This window comes from Aotus nancymaae, unplaced genomic scaffold (assembly GCF_030222135.1).
Source record: "Aotus nancymaae isolate 86718 unplaced genomic scaffold, 86718_ANA_hifiasm-v0.15.2.pri h1tg000008l, whole genome shotgun sequence".
NCBI lineage: Eukaryota > Metazoa > Chordata > Mammalia > Primates > Aotidae > Aotus > Aotus nancymaae.
The window spans coordinates 9,242,573-9,258,746 of record NW_026988419.1 but is presented as its reverse complement, the minus strand read 5'-3'; the positions used below and the strand labels follow the sequence as shown (position 1 = coordinate 9,258,746).

Genomic DNA, 16,174 nt, shown 5'->3' with positions numbered 1-16,174 from the left:
AAACCATAAGTGAAAGAGTTTCATGAAGATGATGCTGATATGCAAATAGGGATTTTTTAATTTTGAAAACTGTAAGTGGTTTCCAATTCAACAGAGGATATTTTAACTAACTTCTAGGGGGCTAGAATACATACTTTGAAGTCTCGTTGTTTCTCAAAGACAGCAATGATGGGCTTGTTGACATCAGCAATGAGTTCATATCGCTCAGATTTCCAGAGAAACTCCACACACATGTATAGCTGCTCCACCAGGATATTCTGCGATTTCCCCCAATCGAAATGAGATTTTACATGATTAAGGTTGTGGCTCATGCCTGGAACTTGGTTTCAAAACTGTTGCATTGTCAAGCTTTTTCCTCTGTTACTGACATTTAAAACCCAGCAGGGGATCGTGGTGTCATCTTGGATTCTTGCCTATCTGCATTACCATTACCTAAATAGTGCCCCAAAAGTGCTATATTAAGTCTTTGAAATGCGTTCAGATTTTCTTCCCATTCCCTCAGCTACTAACTTATGTACTCCCTGATCCCTGCAATAGTTTTGAGCAAATCTGTTTCCCTCTCCAATCGCTGCTCTCCAGTAATCTTTCTTTGTAAAACATAAATCTGATGATGCGATCTCCAGTGCCTTAAACCTATGTGGGAACTCCAGTATGTAAACTGTTGTCCAAACTCTAGCATGGCATTCAAGAAGCTCCACAATCAGGAACCAACCCCTCTTTTGGTGACTCCTTTTTTCAATGCTCTGTCCTTGACTTTGTACTTTGGCCATACCATATACTACTCCATTATTGGAATACTCTGACCTCCATACTTCTGTCTGTGTTATAGCTGCACCTGTAAGAACCTTCTTCTCTTCCTTCACACCTTCAAGTCCTATCAAGACTCAGCACACAAAATATGAAGAGCTTTTACATTCCATTCATTGCCATTTCAACCACTTTCATGTAAAAACAAAGTTCCCCTTTTAATTGCAATTGTAGATGATACCTAGATTTAGTGACTGGGCATCTGTTTTTGCCTGGCCATTCACCACCCTGTAGGAACTCTGTTTTTCTCAAGATTCTAAATTCTCTGAGAGCAGGAATTATGCTTTATTTTTTTTTCAGCCCTTACCTCAATTTCTTTCATATGCTAGCGGTTTAATAAATTTCCAAATGAATAAAGTTAAGTTATGTAAGGTTTAAAGGAAATGTATAATATTGTTGGAATATTTTCAACAATTTCTTTTAAGAAAAGGTTCTTAAACATTATTTTAAATAGTTAACATAAATATGTAACTATATTTACTCTGTTGGCAATATATACTAAATTGATGTAGAACCATATGTAAAATCGTACAAAATTCATCTGAAAATTTACTTTCTGCATAATTTTTTCATTTATGTATTACTAAGTCTTAAAAATTAGTTTATAAAATATTTTACTTACTTAATGAGAGGAGTTCTATTTAATTCACGAGATTTATTGCTAAGTAATTCCCAGTAGAAAGTTTTTTTTTTTTTTTTTTTTTTTTGAGACAGAATCTCGTTCTGTCGTCCAGGCTGGAGTGCAGTGGCATGATCTCGGCTCACTGCAACATCCACCTCCCAGGTTCCAGCGATTCTCCTGCCTCAGCCTCCTGAGTAGCTGGGATTACAGGCTCCCACCACCATGCCTGGCTAATTTTTGTATTTTTAGTAGAGATGGGGTTTCATCATGTTGGCCAGGCTGGTCTTGAACTCTTGACGTAAGGTGATCCACCCACCTCAGTCTCCCAGTGCTGGGATTACAGGCATGAGCCACCACGCCTGGCCAGAAAGTTTCTTTTTTAATTAACGAAAAATAACTCTGGTTATGTTCCATAACAGAAGGTTTTATGCAGAAACTAGTGAACTTCTATATCCAACTGCATTTGTAAATAAACTTGCTAATGCTTTTAGAAAAGAAGCTATGATCAGTTCACGAAACTTAACACCTTTACCAAAAGACGGGAGATTTTGTCTTATAGAAGAGCTGATAATATACATTTGAGCCCATCTTAGAGAAGTAAACTTATTTTAAATTTTCACTGAAGTCTGGTATCTACTAATCTTGGCTTAATTTTAGCCTGCATTTCATTTTGTCTAATTAAGTTACATTATAGAATAGCTTTAGGCTTGCTTCTTCCTTATTTAGCTTAATGTCACAAGCCAATGCATCTCTTTAGTTACTGTACATGAGATAATTTTGGTCTAACCTCATTGTACGGTGTATCCTGCATTCCGGAATCCTCTTTCATCGCTCCTTCTTCCTTAATGTTTGGTGTAATGCTCAAAAAGGCTGGCCAACCCATAGAGAACATGCCTTGGGAGGACCAAGAAGAATACAACATTATTATTTGAGACAGATTTTACTCAGATCAGATAATGCCTTTCTTCATGATGTTACCAACTGGTAGTATTATAAAGCTCACACAATCAACAAGATGGTTAGATTATGACTATTGATACTCTCTGCCAGGCAAGCAATATTCTTCTTTTTATAATTTTTGTATCATTTTCAGGTGACACTTTTTATAAAGAGATAGCATGGGATCATAAACAGAACATAAGATTTGTGGTATATGCTGTAGTTCCAATCTTCTGGTTTAATTAATCTCAGAGACTGTGTCCCTCTTTTGTTAAACTGGGGACATTAATATCTATTTCAAAGGATGTCGAAAGGATTCAAAACATAATATTTGAAAAAATACCTGGTACACTCAGCACATTATAAAGAAAATGCTTGTAGTTGGGTGGAGTAATGGGTGCCTGTAATCCCAGTTACTTAGGAGGCTGAGGCAGGAGGATTGCTTGAGCCTAGGAGTTTGAGGCTGAAGTGGGTTATCAACCCTGCCATTGCACTCCAGCCTGGGTGACAGAGTGAGACCCTATCTCTCCCCCTATGCCCCCCAAAAAGACAAGAGAATGCCCAATACTTGCTTTTTTTTTGTGAGATGGAGTTTCGCTTGTTACCCAGGCTGGAGTGCAATGGTGTGATCTCGGCTCACTGCAAACTCCGCCTTCTGGGTTCAAGCGATTCTTCTGCCTCAGCCTCCCAAGTAGCTGGGATTACAGATGCCCACCACCACACTCAGCTAATTTTTTGTATTTTTAGTAGAGACGGGGTTTCATCATGTTGGCCAGGCTGGTCTTGAACTCCTGACCTCAGGTGATCTGCCCAGCTCAGCCTCCCAAAGTGCTGGGATTACAGGCATGAGCCACCATGCCTGGCCAATACTTGTCATTTTCACTCTTTTATATTATGTAGAAACCTTCTCAAATTTTCTTAGTATCTTAGCCACCAAAATTTAAAAAGGCCTGTCTCTACAGATACATGTGAAAGCAGTTTATAATGGGTAACATTCCCAGAGGAGAGCAGATCTGAATGGTGGGGAATGTGAGTGACTAGGACTAGCTGGAGTGACACAGCAGCCCCTGAGCTTTGGCTCCGACACAAGCTAACCATGACATGTGGGCAGATTATTTAGCTTCTCTTGGTTTTCTCAGCTATAAACAGGGTGATAATAGCAACTAACTTTCAGACTTGTTACTGGCAGCTAATTGAGATATTGCTGGGGCAGGGCTTAGTGTGGTGCCTTCTATGTAGTAAGTGCTTTTTAAGTTATAGCTAATACTTTTGTGGAATGATTTTGTTTTTATTAATCAGCTCATTGGTTATGTAACTAAATGATCACCCCAAAACATGCTAGAAATTATAAATATAATAGTTATTGCAATCTAATCCTTGCTTTTACGTAAATTTTCTTTTTATAATAATATTAAACATATATTAAACTATATGAGAGCTGATTGTAGAAGTCACAATATACTTCTTGCAGGATGATGATCATTTTGTTTATTTTTTATTTTTATTTTTTTGAGATGGAGTCTCGCTGTGTTGCCAAGCTGGAGTGCAGTGGCGTGATCTTGGCTCACTGCAAACTCCGCCTCCTGGGTTCAAGCAATTCTCATCAGCCTCTCCAGTAGCCGGGACCACAGGTGCGTGCCACCATGCCTGGCTGAGTTTTGTATTTTTAGTAGAGACGAGGTTTCACCATGTTGGCCAGGATGGTCTGGATCTCTTGACCTTGTGATCCGCCTGCCTCAGCTTCCCAAAGTGCTGGAATTACAGATGTAAGCCACTGCGCCCGACCAATGATCACTTACAAGTACAACTGAAGCAGCTGTACTTTCTGGGGTCACTCATATTCACCTGTATGCATACCACTGTGCACATTGTAGGGAAGGGATAGTTTACTCCTTTGACTCAAAAATATCAAAATAGCAAAGTATATGAAGGGCTTCAAATATGTGCCAATGACATTCACATATATGCTGATGACATATGCTAATCAGAATATGCTAATGCATCATAGCACACATCATCAGCTTATGTATCATCAGATATATGTTAATGTATCATAGATGGTCACCTTCCCAAGTTTAAAGTTTAATAAACAAATATATCCTTTTCTTGATGGGCACATTATATTCTCATAACACCTTAGGTCTAACACTGGGCATTTAAAGCATTTTGAATATTAAAGATTCACACAACTTTTTAGGAGATAAGTTTCCACAGGCTCTCAAACTAACACCTGCTTTTATCAGTTTTCTTCAATTTCGTTCTTAGAATTTGAAACAGTCTTTATGGAACATTATGGCAGCTGGTTATGATAAGCAATAGATGAGGAAGGACATGTTAAATAAGGCAATGATGTTTCTGACAACTTGTATATAAAAATCAGGCTAAATGGGAAGTGGGACACTAAGCAAGAAGATTCCTGAATTTTAGGGTGGACGTGAGCCATGGTGCCACATCTGGCTTCTTCGTCAAGCAAGGTCCTCAAGCAAGTAGCCTCACTGTTCCTCAGTTCGCTTTGGTCATTTGGTTCAAATGTCTTATATGGAAAATCTACTGAGACCTTTCAGAAAATATACAAATATTTAAATTTACATAAGGGATGAATTATGTTTCTGAAATATAGCAAGTAAAGTCCATTTACATTTAAAGTATTTTGATTTCCCACATCTAAAAATGTATTTCTGTTGTTTGTACACTGAATTTTCCACTGCGTTTGGAAGTTAAACCAGTGTTATCAAATAGACTACAGTTCATAAAATTTGGGTTCGAACAAATTTTTGCAAGAGAATGTAGATTAAATGTGTTAACTATATCATCCATTTTTTTATGCAAAGAGTAACTCTTTAGTCGTTATAATTTCAAAAAATCAGACATTAGCAATGAAATATTTCTAAAGGAAATCTGTACCATATACCATATGTTATAAACTGTCAGTTTATACTTTTGAAAAATGAAATGGAACATGCTGATTATAAAGTCTGACATATACATTATATGTATAAGTATATGTCTTCATTTTTCTTTTCTTTTCTTTCTTTTTTTTTTTTGAGATGGAGCCTCACTCTGTTGCCCAGGCTGGTGTACAGTGGTGTGATCTTGGCTCACTGCAACCTCCGCCTCCTGGGTTCAAGCAATTCTCTTGCTTCAGTCTCCCAAGTAGCTGGGATTACAGGTGCCTGCCACCATGCGCAGCTAATTTTTGTATTTTTAGTAGAGACCAGGTTTCACCATGTTGGCCAGGCTGGTCTCAAACTTCTGACCTCAAGTGATCTGCCCACCTTGGCCTCCCAAGTGCTAGGATTACAGGCATGAGCCATCATGCCTGGCCCTATTTTTTATTTGAAATAAACACTTCTGTTATATTTAAAAATAAAAATAGTTTCCTCTTGCAATTTCAAACAATTTATCAATTTCAGAATAAAATCCCTATGGCAAACTGGCATGCAGATTGGTAGCTAAATTAAATATGGCCATAACTCATACACTTGAATGTTGGAGAACATGCAGTTCTATTTGCTGACAACTTTTCAGTTATTTAAATTTCATACATTTTGGATGGGATTTCTGAATGGCAGGAGTTTAAGTATTTGGCAGAGTAAGTTGTGTAGATCTGAGATAGTTTTTGCTTCTAAGAATCTATTTAAGAAGGTTTCACTGAACTAGAATTTATTCGGAAGGTTGATTTCCTCTGCATTGGGGTAAATGAGCAGTTAGATCACTCACTTCCTCCACTGGGAGTTGTTAGTAATGAGTTGCTATCACAGGGGTGGGTATCCTCCGGGAGCAGGGATGCTGTGCAAATCTTTTCCATTTTCCAGTAACCTATGGTAGTGCAAGATGAGGTTAGGACATTGCTACATGTTTATGTTAATACAAGCTTTTGAGACTACATATCGTTAGCCAATGCATTCTCGTTTTGAACTAAGAAGCTGACCATCCAGTTAACCTTTGCTGTACATGGAATAAACACATCAATGACATGATAGACTGAAAATGTTAAAAGTACAGCATAATTAGAAGTATCTGTGAAAGCAATTATTACTTAATTAAACATAACAGATTAATGAAATGTAAAATTAATACGTTATATCTATTAGGCTTCCATGCGTTGATATCTGGGCTTTTTGCCTTCCTCACGTGGTCATCTTACCCCTTCTTTTCAGATATTCTGCAATGAGAGCAGCAATATGGATGTAACACATGGCAGCCTGTAACGAGAAAGAAAATAAAGAGGCTCAGGGGATGGAGTTTAATATAATGAGCATTAATCATCCAAGGCGAGCCAGTATTCCATATCAGAATATGCTATGCGGAAGGATCCTTTGTAATCATGGAATTGAAAGCAAGAATCAATTGTATTTCCAAAAAAATTCACCGTCAAGAATTAGATGAACATTTGGGTTTTTGTTGGTTTGTTTGTTCTTGATTAGTTTGGAGCTGGGTGAAGGAGCTGGCCTGAAGAATTTTCCCATAGGATTATCTTCCTTCCTTTATGTCTAAGCCTAGATTAAAAAAAAAAAATCATAGGCCTTCTTTTAAAATTAAAACTGTAACTCTATATCTAGATATAAATTGGAAATAAAAATAATCTGCTTTCTAAGTAACTTTTTTTTTTTACCTCCAGGAATAGCCCCTCTGAATTTGTGTTGCCTTTAAAGTGGTCACCTCACAGATGTGACCTAATGTAACACCTGTGCTCCCCACAAACCAGATTATATGGGTGATGTTATATCTTACTCTTAATCTTTTATGAAGCCCTGAACATTGCTGAACACATATTAAAACTTGACTTGCTGAAGATTCCAAATGACTTCAGCTTTTTCCTTTTGAGGTTTCATGGAGGAATGTCATCACTTTCAGAGCAGCCCAAGGGCTTCTCAGTCTTGTCCTCACTAAACTGCCAAGCCAGCCTTCTGGTTTCCATTCCAGAGTCGCTGATTACCACATGTGTTTAGAAGAACTTTGGAGTTGAGAACTATCCTAGACAAATTAATCTCTTCCCCAAAGAAACACAGTTCTGGAATAGAATAGAACTTCCCATTTGGTACTCAGAAGCCCTTGGGTGCTGTGAATTGCTGCAAATGATCCACCCAGTATTGAAACTGACATAAAAAGTTAAGTGTTAACATATAATCTTCACACAGTGGACTCTCTTCACGTGGCACTAAGGATCATTAATTTTTCCATGGCCAGTTCAGACTAGCTGTAAATGAGGACAGATTTCCCCCTGCTGAGTTTACTCACTATGGTGGCAAGCTTCCCCATTCTACTCTAGTTGCAGAGAAGAAGTTTTAAAACACAGAACATTAATGACTCAATTCTCAGACACTCTTACCACACTCCTCCTTAGCCTCAGGTTTTTAGCATTCAGTGCTGCATTACAATTTATACACCTGCAGTTGCCCCCACTGACTCTGGCCTTTATTTGATGTCAATTACTTAGAGCCAGGTATCCTTGAATGCTATATGCAAGTTTATTGTATATAACATATAACTGAGTGAAGTCTAGATTAGTGGAAAAACATGGCATCTTTTTCTAGTCCATGCTGTGAATGAAGATCGAATTTTCTTGATAAAGAGGATAATACTGATGGTGAATGACCGAGCCTTTGCTAATCACCTCAGATAGGTCTCCGTTTCTGGCGTGAATCTTGGCCATACTTTCCAGCCAGGTCCTCCGTAGTTCAGGAGTGCTTGCATAGGAGTTTGCCAGGCTGTACTGGAGATCCACCAGCATCTCAGGATCCTTCTCATGCTCCTTCATCTGAGCCGTGGCCATCAAAACAGTCCTTATACGCTTAGTCAGGTCTTTCACCTCTGCTGGGAAATTGCTGTTCTTTGGAAAAGAGAGAGCCTGGGTCATGATCTGTTTAGAATCTGTAAATTAACTGACTTCAAGTGATGCTATTAATTATGGCTAGGCATTACAGTTTGGCACCTTCCATATATAGCATAAATGTGTGCACTCTATATATGTGCATTCTGTGTTTTATGACTGTGGATATACACATTTGAAGATTACAAATTTCAGGAGGCTCTATTCTTTTGTCTTCAAGCACACCTTCTGGTAAAACATCCTGATTTCTTTGAGATATTCCCCTTCCTGGCTCTAGTGCATGTGATTTGAACAGGTCTGACTTTGCTCCTAGGGATCATGGGTGGCACGTAACACTGGCCTGACCAATTGTATTGTTTGATCCTCTAGGCTACAGTGATTGGTTTAGGGATAAGCATATGATTTAATCTTGATCAAAGAGATTCAGTTGCGGGACTTAATTTGGAACTATCAAACAAGGAGATTTTCTACTAAGATACTACCATGGTCCTTAAAATTTCTGAGAACATGCCTAGGGGCATAGCCTGTCAATAGCAATTCAAACAATAAACTTGATAGTTTACTTTGAGGAGTGCTCAAAGCTCAACGTCTCAATAAACGAAATAAACAATTAATTTTTTTTTTGTCTTAAAGACAAGGTCTTGCTCTGTTACCCAGGCTGGAGTGCAGTGGTGCCATCATAGCCCACTGCAGCCTCAAACCCAAACTCTTGGCCTCAAGCGATCGTCCTGCCTTGGCTTCTCAAAGTGCTGGGATTACAGGCGTAAGTCACTGTACCTGGTCTATTTTTATAATTTTGATATCTCACAAAAAGAATCCACTTCAGTTTTTTAAAAATTATTTTGTAAAAGCCCACCAAGCATTTCTTACTTTCATTTGCTTGTCTCCATTGGCGAAATTATTGGTAATTGCAAGTGAATGTTGAAACCGAGAGCCTCCAATCCCAGCATCGGCTATTAGCTGGCTCACAGCTTTGATGAGCTGGAAGAGAAAAAAATGAACTCTCAAAAATAAGATCAGAAATAGTATTCTTAAAGACATCCACTGGGCTGGGTAAATGTCTTATTAGTTTCTCCCTGTAGGTGCAATGAGAGAAGTGTTTATGCATTAAATCTCCAGAAGGTATTATTAAATCTAGGGTGTTTCCTATAATCTTAAATACCTAAGAGAGGCTGCAGGAATCTTGGAGTCTTGGGATGCCTAGAAGAAAAAAAATTAGGTTTGGAATTTGGTGGGGTTTGGCCTGCTAGAGCTAGCCATGTTGTTTATTCCATGTGATTCTATTTCCTGGCAGAAGAAAGGACAGTACAAGTGGAGATAGGGCTCTGCTGATTTCTGCCCAGCTGTGCTACTTCTATTAAACAGAACTGAGTGCTACAGCGTCTTTAAGGAGGACTCTGGTAGAGGAGTTAGTGACGGGTTGCCCTGAGGACAGACGGCTGTAAGCACTGCTGAAACAGATCAGTGGTTTTAACAACAGCATTAATGAACATTGGCAGCACTTACTTGTAAGTGGGACCGGACAATTGACTTCTGCTTGTTAAATTCAAAATTCTTCCTCATGAAAAAGTACAGAAGGGCTGAGGCTTCCGTCTGAGTTGACCGTGACCTGTGATTACAGCATTTTAGGACTTCATAGCAGAATGATCCACAGAGGTCAGCAGGCCCTTGAAAGAATGCTGAAGGAAACTGCAGAAATGGAAGAAAGGGTGAAGGGAGCAACATGCCTTCGTTTTGCTCTGTTCATTCTCATATTTTAAAATTCCCTAGAACAAAATCCCTCTTCTTTTTTGTTTCAACCTAGTCTTTTTTTTTTTTCATTTGCAAGTGAGGAGGTTATAATTTATTAAGGTCTATGTTAGCATTTGTCTCTTTTTCCTGGATATAATTATTCTCTACATTGTAAGTATCGCTTGTGTCAGTAACTGATGACAATCTAAAATAATGGAGTGAGAGCTTTGAAATGACCTCAATTCACCTGATATTGTTAAAATCACAGGTGTTATTTACAAGCATCCTCAAAGGTGGTGACTGTATCCACTTTACTGTGGAATCTTTAACTTCACATGGATGAATATGCCAGTTCAAGGTGTGCATTTTACCTAATTTGATGACACAAACACCGATAACTCAAAGAACTGGTGACCAGATGCTAATTGGTCACTAGATGCTAATACTTTCTGGTATCTGAGCAGACAAATTGTCAAGGCTGTGAACTCATTTTGAGACCAGGAATCAACATCTAATAAAACCTAAATTGAAAAAAACAATCCTTCTTCTCTCCCTACTGAGAGATGCAAGGATTCCTATGGGTTTACTGTCATCCTACCGAAGCTTCATTGAAACCTGGAAGATCCTTACCTTGCATACAAACAGTCTCAAGGAGGCAAACACATGCTTCAGTGCTGTGGCTGACTGATTGACTTGGAAAAAGAGCATGTAGGTGTCAAAGACCCTTTTCATCAACGAATTTTGACAGTCAGATTGTTGGAGTTGTCTCTGGAAATTCAATGCAGATGTTACTCAGGATAAGTGAAAGAACATTTGCATTCTATCAAAAAATGTTTATTGTGAACCTGTCATGTGGTAAGGCACAATTGTGAGTTCTGGAAATAAAAGATTGAATAAGGAGACACAGTTCATGTTTACTGTGAAGCTTACATAGCAGTGATTGAAAAAAACATGACAAATTGAAATAGACTAGGATGATGTAATTGCAAATAGTTGCTCTGGGGGTAGGATTACTTCCATAGATAGCAAAGACCTCTCTAATGGATAAATTAGAGAGCTCAAGGGGCCTCTCCTGGGGAGATCCGGGAGGATTGTCCCGTGGGGGAGAAATAGCTGGTACAAGGGCCTTGATTTGGAGAGGAGCTTGTGAGTTCAGGGTTGAGAAAGAAAAGCAGAATATCTGGTGCAATGGTGAGTGGGGTGGGGTCAGGGGAGAAATGGGAGATGAGGTCACACATTCTCGAAGGCATAGTAAAGTCCTTAAAATGTGTGAGATTTGAGTGACATTTTCATGGCCCAATAAAGGATCAATATAGTCATTGCTTTCTCTATCACCATGCTGACATTTCACCTGAAAGTAGGGCTTTCTTGGCATAATTATGCTGTTCGGTGTAGACTTTATTCGAAGAATCCAAATTTTCCTGGCTCAGTCATTTTATTTTCCTTTTTTTTGAGACAAGGTCTCACGCTGTTACCTAAGCTGGAGTGTAGTGGCACAATCACAGCTCACTGCAACCTCCACTTCCTGGGCTCCAGTGATCCCCCCACTTCGGCATTCTGAATAGCTGGGACTACAGGCATGTGCCACCACAGTTGACTAATTTTTCAATTGTTTATAAAGACAAAGTTTCACTATATTGCCGAGGCTGGTCTGGAACTCCTGGGCTCAAGAGATCCTCCCGCCTTGGCCCCCCAAAATGCTGGAATAACAGGAATAAGCCACCACAACTAGCACTGGCTCAGTCCTTAATGTGCTAGCCTAGGTGTTTAAGCTCATTTGGTAGAGCTCTATATGTTTTTAATAGCTTTACTGAAGTATAATTGACATGCAATAAATTGAACACATGTGACGAGTACAATTTAATGTTTGACACTGGCATACACCCATGAAACGATCACCACAATCAAGATAATGAACATATCCATCACTCCCAAAAGTTTATAAATACTTTTTTTTGTAATTCCTTCCTCCCACCCTTCCTCCACATCCCTAGGCAACCATTGATTAGCTTTTTGTTTTCATCATTTACATTTTCTAAAATTTTATATAAATGAAATAATATATACTGAATGATATAGTATATAATCTTTTTAAATTTGGTTTCTGGGTTTCACCCATGTCATAGCATGTATCAGTAGTTTATTTCTCTTAACTGCTGAGTAGTATTCTATTGTATGGATAAATCACAGATTTTTAAATCTATCTACTTGTCGATGTATACTTAATTTATGTATATGCACATAACTTGAGTTACGTATGTGCTCATATACTATATGCACAAAGCTGCCATGCATATTTGTGTACAAAGCCTTGTGTGGACATACGCTTTCACTTCTCCTGGGTAAATACCTAGTATAGTATTGGAATGGCTGGTCATATGATAGCTGTATGATTAACTTTTTCAGAGACTGCCATACTGTTCTTCCAAGTGTTTTTATCATTTTGCATTCCCACTGTCTGTAAATGGGAGTCCCAGTTTCTCCACATCCTCGCCAGAACTTTGGATGGTCACTCTTTTTAAATTTAGCCATTCTAAGTAGTGATAATCATTTTGTCAAAGATATCCAAACGTTAAATAAGTAGACAAAAAGGTGCTCAACATTATTAGTTTTCTTTGGATCTAGTTGTAAATTTAATACATCTCTTCCTCTTCTACTGAAAAATTACAGAGTCACACTCTTACTCAGCCCAGCTTGCCTGAGAGTGAAGCAAGATAAATGAGGAAGAAAGACTATTTGACAATAGTGAAATGCATACATGTACATATCAAGCAAACATTAATCAACCTGTGATAAAATCAAAATCTCATCTTTAACATGTTTTCCACTCACACTTGGGTTGATTTATATAAGGTTAATTGATTTCATAAATAATTTTAAAAAACATGTTTTTGACTTCACATGGCTTTTCTACCTTACATTTCATCATTTTTGCAGAAAATGTTAAGATCATATTTACCTGGTGAGTCTGAGTGAAGAGGGATAACAGGTCTAGAATAGTGAGGCAAACCTCCGTAGCTATATTGGCCTCAGTGTCTACGTGGTGCACGATGTCTATTTCATTGGAGTTGCCTACAAAATACAAAGTAAAACATGCATAAAAGTCTAAGACAATGCTTTGCAGCCTATAAAGGATTTCCTTCCATTACAATATATTCAAAGTTTACTGGCAATTTGATTAATAAGCTATTAAATAAAAATGTTTTTGTTTTTTCAGTTTCTTTATTGGCTGAATTAAAAATACTAGAGTCTTTAGTGTGTGTGCCCTTTGCATCTATTAGCTGTGGGGTTTCCATTGTTTCTGAGTTGTTTTCCGTTAATTTGGCCAAAGACAGGGTCATATTTCTTTCATAATCAGGCTGTCTCAAGTTCTAGGCTTCTGGGCTAATAAATGAAATGTACAATCTCAGTGGACTATCTTTATGTCCCCTCAGAAAGTCACAAAGTGTATTTATAGGTTAAGGCAAATACCTTCAAAGCAGTAACTGTGGGCCATGTGCCCATAATTGCTAACAATCTATCAATGAAAAGAGTCAAACTTCGTAAAATATTTGAAGAGATTTATTGTGAGCCAAATATGAGTGACCATGGCCTGTGACATAACCCTCAGGAAACCCTGAGAACATGTGCCCAAGGCATTTGGACTACAACTGGGTTTTATACATTTTAGGGGCACATAAGACATCAGTCAGTACATGTAAGATGTACATTGGTTTGGACTGGAAAGGCAGGAGAACTGAAAGTGGAAGAGGGGTTCTTCCAGGTTATAGGCGGATTCAAAGATTTTCTGATTGGCCATTGGTTGAAATAGTTTATATAGAGACCTGGAATCAATAAAAAGGAAATGTCTGGGTTAAGATAAGGGATTGTGGAGACCAAGGTTCTTATTATGTAGATGAAGCCTCCAAATGGCAGACTTCAGAGAGAACAGATTGTAAATGTTTCTTATAAGACTGAAAAAGGTGCTAGACTCTCAGTTGATTCTCTCCTGGATCAAGAAAAAGACCTGGAAAGGGAAAGGGGATTCTTTACAGAACGCAGATTTTTCCCCACAAGAGACAACTCTGCAGGGCTGTTTCCAGATACAGGAAACAAACATATTTGAAGGTAAAATATTTTGATTTCTTTCCTTAGCTGTCATGTGATGTTATGCCAGAGTTTGGTTGGAAAGTAAGTCATGTTATATACAGTTCACTAAAACCTGTCTGATGAGACTTTATAGTTGGTAGGGTGTGACTTTCCAAGTCCCTTAAGAATTTGGGCAAGAGAAGAAAACAGGTCAGAGTTTAGTCCTCAAATTATATGCTATAAAACGCTGGCCTCCATTTTTCCCTCATTCACAAGCTGGAGTGTGTGCATCTCTAGATTCAAGATGTCATCCTTGCTGCTTCCGGGACATAGGCAACTTTATCCCCTCCCCACAGAGGAAGCAGTAAGCATCTGGTTGACAGCAGCCCCCATGACCTGCACAATGCTGAAAGTCACTCATTTCCAGCGGAGCTGTGCTACACATATCATATTGAGGGTTTTGCCTCTGCCCTTTCTTCCCCATCGGGCACTACATTTTTTTTAACCACTCCCTGGTTAAAAAAAAGCCTCTATTTCTTAGAGGCTTTCCTCTAAGAAATATTCCCAGAGGTACAGCAAACCTTAAAAGCAGTGGTTTTAGTGCATTTCATGTCCTACACATACCTAGAGAAAAAATGGTAACCATCTTTTTCCTATTATTTATGGTTTACTTACTGGTCATGGTATTGTCTAGCATCTGTAAGAGTTTGGGGTTAGAAAGTGCATTTTTGCCTCGAATTATAGGTAAAGTTTGTGATCTGTGCTGCTTATGGCCTTCATGACTGGAAGTGGAGTGCATCCTGAAAATGAAATAAGAAAAGTGGTTAGAGTTATTTGGGGATGTTGTAGCCAAAGAGTATTTGTTCATTCAAATATTCTAGATTGAGTCAAATACTAAAAACTAATTTTGAAAGCAACTTTTTATTACAAATATTAATTATAGGTGACACGATGAGAGAGATTTTTTAAAGTACTTTTGGAGAAATTTTCTTTAAGCCAAAATAGGGTTCAGAAAGATAATATATAAAATAACAGATCCTTGAATGAAATCTATTCAAGCACATTCGTTATTATTTATGAAATAATGGGATTCCATGAATGAGTTGGCTGCTGGCTGATCAGGAAGACACAGTGGTGGACATTAAAAAGTACAGTAGGAAAGTATTTAAGTATTTTTAAGAGATAAAGTGTAAAATCAGGTTCTAAAACAACCCTTGCTTTCCTAGGTGTTTGTATTTGGAAATTCCTGTTGATTTATCATTTCACTGGTGTCATGTCCACAGGGGGCTGACAGGCGATGGTTGTGGGAGGTAGGTAGTTGAGGGACCTCTGTGCCTTTGTGCCTTCAGGGCAATGACAATTGTCTGCAATGACTCATTGAACATCCCATGGGACTTCCAGCTGGGAAAAATGAGCTGGTGTTACTGTAGAACTAAGAATATTTCCTACTCCTGACTTTATCATTTGGCCAAGGAAATAGATTGATAATTCTTGGGATATGCGCTGTCATAAAAACTATTTATAAAAACACTTATGCAAGGAAAGCAGCATTTGGAAATACCCTGAAGTAGCTCCTAATTCCTCCTTTAAGCCTTAACCTAGAAATGAGGCAGTAGTCTTCTCTTTCTCCCACTGCTCAAGGCTGATTTGGTTCTGGCTAGATCAGAAAACCTGGATGGATGGAGATTCAGGGGATGTGACTTTGGCTTTCAATAGCCAGGGACACCTGGGTCATTCCTGAAGCTAGAAGGAGTGAGTGATTCCTTGGCTGTAGGGCTTAGGCATTTGGATTGGGTAATTTCTAGGTTTTGAGTGTAGTATAGTCTGAACTTGTGGAGGAAAAACCCTGGTTTCTAGGAGGTGAGGGTCAGAAATGGCCAGGACCTGACCAGATGTTTCAGGAGGAGCCTGAAATCTAACCCACCACACATCTACAAAACTTCAGTGACCTCAGGTGGCTCACTATTATTATTAAACATGGAAATTAATTCTTTACTGTCCTTTATGTTATTATTTTTTGCAAAAAAAGGAAGTCCATTACATTTTTTTTCATTTACTTTCTCATAAGGGGCCAATTTCAAGGGGTTCCCATAGAGGGAGGCAAAATTTATTCTACGATTTATTCACTATGTACTACTCTCATATTTCTTTCTAAAACCCTTTCTAAAATATTC

The 16,174-nt window shown here is 38.4% G+C and overlaps 1 protein-coding gene across 11 annotated transcripts in view; it reads right to left on the bottom strand.

Annotated features, from left to right (window-relative positions):
* The window catches only part of DOCK10 (dedicator of cytokinesis 10), a 216,096-nt gene that overhangs the window by 21,745 nt on the left and 178,177 nt on the right, over window positions 1-16,174 (bottom strand). For 8 of the 11 annotated variants that reach the window (XM_064372929.1, XM_064372930.1, XM_064372928.1 and 5 more), the window contains exons 40-49: window positions 14,676-14,800; window positions 12,892-13,004; window positions 10,563-10,700; window positions 9,708-9,890; window positions 9,072-9,182; window positions 7,986-8,201; window positions 6,516-6,573; window positions 6,089-6,187; window positions 2,217-2,323; window positions 135-257 (exon numbers count right to left, since the gene is read on the bottom strand). In XM_064372929.1, the coding sequence (XP_064228999.1) occupies window positions 135-257; window positions 2,217-2,323; window positions 6,089-6,187; window positions 6,516-6,573; window positions 7,986-8,201; window positions 9,072-9,182; window positions 9,708-9,890; window positions 10,563-10,700; window positions 12,892-13,004; window positions 14,676-14,800 (1,273 nt within the window). The remainder of the gene's footprint in view (window positions 1-134; window positions 258-2,216; window positions 2,324-6,088; window positions 6,188-6,515; window positions 6,574-7,985; window positions 8,202-9,071; window positions 9,183-9,707; window positions 9,891-10,562; window positions 10,701-12,891; window positions 13,005-14,675; window positions 14,801-16,174) is intronic. The other 3 variants (XM_064372937.1, XM_064372939.1, XM_064372936.1) reach the window with 1 other exon arrangement.